At 40.7% G+C, this 8,916-nt stretch overlaps 1 protein-coding gene across 1 annotated transcript in view; it reads left to right on the top strand.

Moving 5' to 3' along the window:
• Nucleotides 1-8,916, top strand: part of FCRL5 (Fc receptor-like 5) — a 56,923-nt gene that overhangs the window by 43,241 nt on the left and 4,766 nt on the right. The window contains 2 exon segments of the mRNA XM_006895497.1: nucleotides 3,084-3,362; nucleotides 7,462-7,575. Coding sequence (XP_006895559.1) covers nucleotides 3,084-3,362; nucleotides 7,462-7,575 — 393 coding nt within the window.

Here is an 8,916-nt window from a genome sequence, read left to right as displayed (position 1 = left end):
GTTTTGCATTAGCACGATCAAGTGTTCTGGAATTCCCATTCTTCTCAGAGTCAGTCACAGTTTATTATGATCCACATAGTCAAATGCCTTTGCATTGTCAGTGAAACACAAATAGACACTGTATGAAAGGAATTGGCAGACACAGAAGAATTTAATAAAACAATATATGAGCAAGAGCCATTTGGTGATGAAGGAAGAAGTTCAGGCTGCTTTGAAGGAAACAGCAAAAAATAAGATGGTATACCAGTTGAGATATTTCAACTAACAGATGCTGTCCTGGATGTGCTCACCAAGTTGTGCCAAGAAATCTGGAGAACAACCACTTGGTCAACTGACTGGGAAAGATCTATATTTGTTCCCATCCAAAAAAAAAGGTGACCCAACAGAGTGTGGAAACTATGGAACATTCTCATTGATTTCACATGTAAGCAAGATTCTACTGAAGATCATCCAAAAATGACTGGAACATCATATCAGCAGAGGACTGCCAGAAGTCCAGGCTGGCTTTAGAAGGGATAGTGGTACTAGGGATATTGTAGCTAATGTTAGATGGATCTTGGCTGAAAGCAGGGAATACCAGAGGAATGTTTATCTAAAGTCCTATAGTATTTTTAAAAAAAAGAATTATTTCTTCGTGCTTTACAGTATTCCATTATGTAAACATGCCACAATTTCTTAATCCATTCGTTTGTTGATGGGCATTTTGACTATTTCCTTTTTCTTGATATTGTGAATAATGCTGCTATGAATGTAGATTTATATATGTCCTTTTGTGTTTTAGTTCTGATTTCCTTGGGATATATTCCTAATGGAATATCTGGGTCATATGGAAGTTCTTAACATTTAATAGTATGGAATTTCCAGAACACTTAATTGTTCTCATGCGAAAACTAGACCAAGAGGGTGTTAAGCGAACAGAGTAACGGGACACCCATATTTTAAAATTAGAAAGGGAGTGCACAGGGGTTGTATCCTCTCTATATAAATGTTTCATTTGTATGTTGAGCAAATTCTTTGAAAATCCCAGCTCTATGAAGAAGAATGTGGCATCAGGATTGGAGGAAGGCCATGAATGACTTGTGTTAGTACATGACCTAACCTTGCTTGCTGAAAGTGAGGAGGTTTTCAAGTACTTGCTGCAGAAGATCAAAGAATACAGCCTTCAGTATGGATTACATCTCAATAGCAAGAAAACAAAAATTATTATTAATGGACCAATAGGCAACATCACAATAAATATAAAAAATATTGAAGTTGTCAATTATTTCATCTTACTTGGATACACAATTAATATCCTCGGTACTAGCAATCAGAAAATCAGGAGATGTACTACACTGGGAAAATATGCAGAGTGGGACCTCTCCAAATTGTTGAAGAGCAATGATATCAGTTTGAGAACTAATGTGCATCTGATTCAGGCCGCGGTCTTTCTGATCACTTGCTATGCATCTGAGGGCTAGACAGTGAATAAAAATGACAGAAGAAGAAATAATACCTTTGAACTATGGTGCTGGAGAATAATACTGAACATCCTATTGACTGTCAAAAGAACAAACAAATATGTCTTGGGGAAAGTGCAGCCAGAGTGCTCCTTGGAGAAAGATGATAAAGCTTCATCTCACATAGTTTGGGTGTGTTGCTAGGATGGCCTATTCCTTGGAAAGGGACATCAAGCTTGGAAAGGGGGAGGGTCAGGGAAAAAGAGGAAGACCCTCAACCAAGTAGATTGACAAAGTGAGTGCTGCAATGGGCTCCAGTGCGTCAGGAAGAGTGAGGATGGCACAGGGTAAAACAGGGTTTGAATCTTTTGTTCATAGAGACAAATTCAACTCAATGACAATAACAACAAAACTAACAATGGGGATGGCTTTTTGAGATAATACCAAACTGCCTTTCATAGCAGTTATACCATTTACAATCCCACCAGCAGTGCATAAGAGTGTCAATACAAAATGCATTGCTTGCTATTTTGTTCAACTTTGCTATTGCTGGTGGAGTGAGGTGATATTCCACTGTTTTGATTTGCATCTCTCTGATTGCTAGTGATTTCGGATATTTCTTCATGTGGTTTTTGGCCATCTGAATACCATCCTTTGTGAAGAATCTTTTTAGGCTGCTGCCCATTGTGTGATTGATTGGGTTATTAGTCTTTTTGTTATGGAGACTCTGTAAACTTTGGTTAAAGACCCTTATCTGAAATACTGTTGCCAAATGTTTTTTCTAAACCCCTGTGAACTTTTTTTTTTGGGGGGGTGTTGTTTTTTTTCTTACTTTACTCGAGGAAGTTTTTAATACACACAGGTATTTGATTTTAAGGGGGTCGCATTTGTCCATCTTCTCCAGGTGGTATATTTTTTACTATGTTCACAAGCCTATTTATGCTATCATAGGCCAGGGTTCTAATTTTATTCCCGGTTTTTTTTCTCTTATAATCTTTATGGTTTTGGATTTTCTTCCTCGAGCTCTGATGCACTGTGAGTTGGTTTTTGTGTATGATGTGAGATGAGGATTCTGTTTCCGTTTTCTACAGGGAGATAGATGTCCAAATTTGCCAGTATGATTTGTTAAAGAGGCTGTCATTTCCTCATTTAACAGATTTTATTTTCAGTTGTTCACACTCTTTTCATACTTATATACTGAATTCTTAATGCACTGAAAGTGATTTGTAGAATAAGGTAATTAGCTTCATCTGTCATATGAGTCTCAATGTGTTTTTCCAAAATTGAGGTCTATCTGTGGCCATTTATTTTTTTGTGCCTTTACCCATATACTAGAGAACTCTGGTGGTGAAATGTGTAGGGAATTGCACTGTTAAATCAAAGGTAGTACCTTTCTAACAATCCAAACCCACCAGTGGCTTTGCAGGAGAAAACTGGGCAATCTCCTCCTCAGTGACTTATAGCCATCGAAAAACCGCTGAAGGATCAGCTATGAGTCAGTTCTGACTCAGTGAGAAAATAATGGCAATGAATTTGATGAGAGATTTGGTTTGGTTGTGTGTGTGTGTGTGTTTATTTTTTGTTTGTTTTGTTTTATTTACCCATCTATGAGAAGTAAAAATTATTAACTGATTTTTCCTTCAGTTCCAGTGTCTTGCCCAGTCCTCACACTCAGATCTCCTGGGCCTCAACTTACGGTGGGAGACATGGTGGAATTTCACTGTGAGTCCTGGAAAGGCTCATTCCCAATCCTGTACCAGTTCTATCACAAGGATGTTATCCTAGGAAACAGCTCTGTCTCCATTAGAGGAGGAGTGTCCTTCAACATCTCTCTAACAATAGAACATTCTGGAAACTACTCCTGTGAGGCTGACAACGGCCTAGGGGCCCAACACAGTGAGGTATTGAAGCTCTCTGTGAAAGGTAAGTTTCTTATGTCTAAGCTACAGATATGTGAATAAGATGTATTTTGATGCTGCTTCAATACAGCATCATCTTCACTCCACTCCTAGTTCTGTTGCCAGTTTCCCTGACACACTTCTGTTTCACAACATCTCTAGTGCTAAAATGTGAGAGCAGTGCATTCAGTGGCATCTGACCTCCACTAACTTCACAAGGAAAAATAATCTCCACCACAAATAAATGGCACAGAACTAATTTCTGAGAGGTCAAACCTTATCAGCACTCTCTTTAGTCTATGACTGGGTTTTGTAATCCATTGCAGTGGTCTCATAGAACTCACAGAATCATAATCATCCTTGGGGAGCTTACTGTTGCTGTGTGCTATCTTGACCCTCCAGTGGATTTTCAGAATCAGTAAATCGCATGGGAGGAGACTGCCCTTGCTTCTTCCACAGAGCAACTTGTGAGTTTGAACCACATGTCTTTGGGGTTGCAGTGCTGCTTCTTACCACTAGGCCACCAGGAAAGTTGTTGTTTATCATGGAGTTGAAACCTACTCATCAGTAAGATAACCTGACCCTTCTGCAGGTTTTCAGAAGCAGTTAATCACACAGGAGAATGCCCAGCCTCTCCCTCAGAGCAGCTGGTGGCCTCTGAACATGTGACTTCAAGATTGCATCACAGCTTCTGTCACTAGACCACCAGAGCTAAGTTAATAGGATGCAATTCTAGTGGAAAATAGGACACAATTCTTTAGTTATAATAGCTTCCAACCAACAAGCTCTTTCTCTCATGTCTAGCCCTTGTGGGTTATGTCAATGTATGGCAACAGAACATACCCAAATTTTGTTCCTCTCTTCATTGGTGCTCTTCTCCCATGTCCACTCACTGAGCAAACCCAGGTCACTCGAGTCAAGAATACTTGTCTACTTGCCAGGCCCCTTTAAATATAATCTCAAAAGAAGGTTCTTTGTGTTGAGCATTGAAATTTTTTTGCAACCAATGGCAAAATACTTTCTGAAAGTTAAAAAAAAAAAGTCCTCCCTTTAGCCTTCTGCAAGGCCTTCCTTCAGATGAAAATATTCTGCTCTCTCACAAGTTCTGAGTGGATCAATACATCTTTTTAAATACAAATTATCTAACTGGAAATATTCTGGATAGGGACTGGTTTTTTGCCTAAACACAATATACTCTACTCAAGAGCTACTATTCTCTGTCATCTATAATACCTAATAATCATTTTTATTCACTTATGGTTAAGTCTGTTTTATAATATTAACTAGGTATGAGAAACAGTCAATATTCAAAGTGCACTCAAATAAAAACATAACATTTTACTTAAAAATTCCAATTTCATTTTTCCACAAATCTACTTTTATATATATGGTTATATGATCTTGGGCCACTGGATGACTTATGAGGTAGAGTTTATCCAGAAGACCCCAGGCTCCCTGTTAATCTTAACCAGCCAGCCTTTCCCTCTAAATAGTTTCAGGTGCTTTCTTGCTCATTCACTTTTTTGTAACACACCTTTTGCTTTCATTTACTAGAGATAATAGCTAAAGAAATCATCTAAGAGTTCAGTTTCACTGTCCATGCTCCTCTATTCTTTCTTTTACAAAGTCCCAGGCTTCCATGCCTTTGAAGCCATTGTAACGCATCTCACTACTGGTATGAACTTTCTTTTTTTTTATTAATAATTTTAATGAACATTTACAGAGATTTTGGATTCCCATTCATTCATTGCTACACTTCTCTCCCGGCCCAGCCCTCCCCACACCCCCAGTTCGCTCCTCTCTTTGAAAAGTAAAAAAAAACACTCCCTCCCTGGTGCACAATCCCCCCGCACCTCTCCCACCACCCCAAATACATTCCACTATGCAACCTTAATTGTGTACTCTTGTGATAACCATAATACCCTATCATATATCGCTTTTAAATTATTCTCTCCCTCATCTGTTTCAGTGCAGTATACACAATTTATCCAGTTTTTCTCAGTCTTACCCCAACCCGGATATCAGTCCCATTTTACAGCAGTGGCACCATGCAATATTTGTCCTTTTGTGACTGAGATATTTCACTCAGAATAATGACCTCCAGGCTCACCAATTTTGAATTATATTGCATGAGTTCCTTGTTTTACATTGCAGCGTAGTATTCCATTGTGTGAATATACCAGAGCTTCTCTATCCATTCATTTGTTGATGGGCACCTGGGTTGTTTCCAGCTCCTTGCTATTGTGAACAAAGCTGCAATGAACATGGGTGTGCATATATCTGCTTGGATGTCAATTATGGTCTCTCTGGGATATATTCCCAGTCATGGAATTGCTGGGTCAAATGGTATCTCTATTTATAACTTTTTGAGAAAGTGCCATACCGCCTTCCATAGTGGTTGCACCATTCTATACTCCCACCAACAGTGAATAAGGGTTCCAGTTTCTTCACAACCTCACCAGCATTTGTTGCTTGCTGTTCTGTTAAATTTTGCTATTCTGACTGGGGTGAGATGATATCTCATAGTTGTTTTGATTTGCATCTCTCTTAGAGCTAGGGATTTTGAACATTTCTTCATGTGTTTGTTGGCCATGTGAATGTCTTCTTTGGTGAAGTGTCTGTTCATATCCTGTGCCCATTTTTAAATTGGATTATTTATCTTTATCTTGGTGTGGTGGTCAAGTATTTTACAAATTCTAAATATAAGTCCCTTATCTGACATGTCATTGCCATGGTATGAACTTTCAAAATAACTTGGGAAGCATCATGCAATTCCCTTATGAAGTCGTTGTTGTTGGGTGTCATCGAGTTGAGTTCATAGCAACCCTATGAACAACAGATCTGAACTATGTCCTACAATTATGCCCCACCATTTTTTTATTGGGAAAAACATATTGGGGGTACAAGGAGGTGAGGGTTGGGGGCAGAAGGGTGAGGATGGTCCAGGATGCAGTTGCAGAGCTGCACAGTTTGGTCGGTGGGGGGAGCAGGTGAAGGAAATGATGAGGGTTCAGTGGGGACCAGATGCTACAGAGGAATGACAAGCATTTTCCAATAGTAATTAAACCAACTGTCTTACTGATTTGGGAACTGGATGCCGACTCTCTGGCTTCTTCATACTGAACAGGGGCATAGATGTAAAAGGGGGAAGGGTGGGCGCTTTATCATCTAACTGGTGGTCTTGAGTTACAGCTGCTTGCCTTCTTGCTCTGTTAGATGATATTTTCCTGTCATTTGCTCCCCTCTGGACTGCAAAGTGTTTTCCCAGGTGGGTCCAGTGGGGATGGCTGGTTGAACCCAGAGGCTCCATCCTCCTTTTCTTCCTTAGCTGTCAGTTGTATTTCCTTTTTGTCACTGGCACTGGGTTCAGGGTCAATTATGGAGTAAAACTCAGAGTTAAGGTTACCTATAGGAAAGGGAGCAAACCTAGAGAGAACAAACTTGTGAGTTACAAATAGAAGGGCTTTGAGGGTGTTGGTTTCAGGTTTATTGGGGGGAAGGGTGGCAGAAGGTGGCCTAGGTAACTTCTCTGGATACCCTAGGCATTCTTTTTTTTCCCCCCCTTCCCCACCCAGGGGTCAGATGCCACAATCTGGGGACTGAGGAGCTCACCCTGAGGGCCGTGACAGCTTGCCCCGAGCCGGGGGCCGAGGGCAGCCCGTCCCGGCACAGGGCCAAGGGCAGCCCGCCCCGGGCAGAGGGCCACAATGGCTCACCCCGGGCCGGGATACCCCACCATTTTTACAGTTTGGCATTTTCTAAATTATTATTTTCTGGGAAATGATAATTGGTAAGGAAAATCAGGGCCAGATGGGAGCATTAAATGTGGAGCTCATTTGCTGTCTGTCTCTTCTTGCACTAGTCATAGCCAATGCTGATGCTCATCTTTGTCTCAAACAAAGAAATAAGTTTCCTCACCAGATAGTGTTCCTTTTCTGTGCTGCATCATCCCCTGCTTCACCAGAGAGGGACTTCTTGACTCACTACCTGGCCCAGGGATTCCTTAGGAGTTTTGAGTTCCTATATTTACTCCTTCTTCCAGGTCTAGACATGAGCTTCAAGACTCAGGACAAGTAAAAACTGTAAGCCTTTCTCCTTGGCTAATGCTTGGGATCTCTCCTCAGGCCTGACAGGAAGCAGTAGTGGCCTTGTAGCCACAGGCGTCACTGGAGGACTGCTCAGTATAACAGGCCTAGCTGCTGTGGCCCTGTTCTATTACTTGCTTCTGAGAAAAGCAGGTAGGTGAGTCCTTAGCCTCCTTTTGATGCAATCCATGCTTATTTTGCTCCCTTTCTTTCAGTTTAGCACTGTCCACATAACCATCCTTAAATTTCAATAACCCAGACTCCACTCTCACAACCCCCTCCACCTTCCCTCTGTGTCTGCTCAATGCCTCTTTACCAAATGCAAAATTTCCAATACACTACAGTTGGTTCAGGATGCTTTATGGTGTATCAGTTATCCAACATCAGAAACTCCAGGGTATCTCCCTCTCTCCACATATAACCTCAAAGGAGTATAAGATGAGGGAATGAATTTGGAAAATGGGATAAAAAAGAAAGGATGATAACAGAAGTTAGTATTTAATGAGTCTTTAAATGTATGTTGTTGTTAAGTGCCATTGAGTCATAAAAAACCCATAGCAACCCTATGAACTAAAGACCTGAACACTTGCATAACTCTCATCATTTCTCCAAGTTCACAGAGTTTCCAGAGGCAAGCTTTTTCGAATGTGGATGCCACTCCTGCTTCTAAGCTTGTTTTAATTGGGGAGCTCCACTAAACACTGTCCACCGTGGTTAACCATTATCAGATTTGTCACATCATTGTCATAGTGTTTAGCATCACAGCAACCATGAGTTACCTCTGTACAGCAAATTGACAGACCAGTGCTATACCCTTAGAAGAATGTTTGACTGAAAACAATTAAAACCAAATGCCTTTTTAAATACTAGGCCAAATCCAATCAACTCATACCCAATTGTGAATAAACCAAACCTCAACCAAAACCAGAAAACACACCTTTGTAGAATCCAGCTGCTCCACACATCTTTCCTACCTGGATTCTAGACCCAAACTGGCAATTAAATGCCTTTAAAAATATTCTTTACAAATTTCAAGTTAAAGGTTATGAATCATGTATTCCCTTTTAATTATGACAATCTCAAGGTCAAACTCAACAGTTTAGCCCAAACTGCTACTGTTGTTGTTGTTGTTGTTTGATGCCTTCGAGTCTTAGATGACTCATAGCAACCCTATGAACAAATGGCCTGAGCACTGTTCATACATAGAGTTTCTGGAGGTAAGCCATTTCCGAAGTGGATGCCACTCCTGTTTCCAAGCTTGATTTAGTCAGGAAACTCCCACCAACACTGTCCACCATCAGTACCCATTACCACGATTGGCACATCACTGTCACAGTCTTCAGCATCACAGCAACCACGAGTTACCCCTGTACAGCAACGCACAGACCAGTGCTATACAACCTAGAAGAAGAATGTTTGACAGGAAGACAATTTGAAACTGCTACTAGATGTTGCAAAAAAAAGTACCCAAACCTTAGTAGCAGGCAGGCTGTA

Source organism: Elephantulus edwardii, unplaced genomic scaffold (assembly GCF_000299155.1).
Source record: "Elephantulus edwardii isolate Elephantulus edwardi_28Jun2011 unplaced genomic scaffold, EleEdw1.0 scaffold00168, whole genome shotgun sequence".
Classification (NCBI taxonomy): domain Eukaryota; kingdom Metazoa; phylum Chordata; class Mammalia; order Macroscelidea; family Macroscelididae; genus Elephantulus; species Elephantulus edwardii.
The sequence above is the reverse complement of the archived record's forward strand: the minus strand, read 5'-3'. Positions and strand labels throughout refer to the sequence as shown.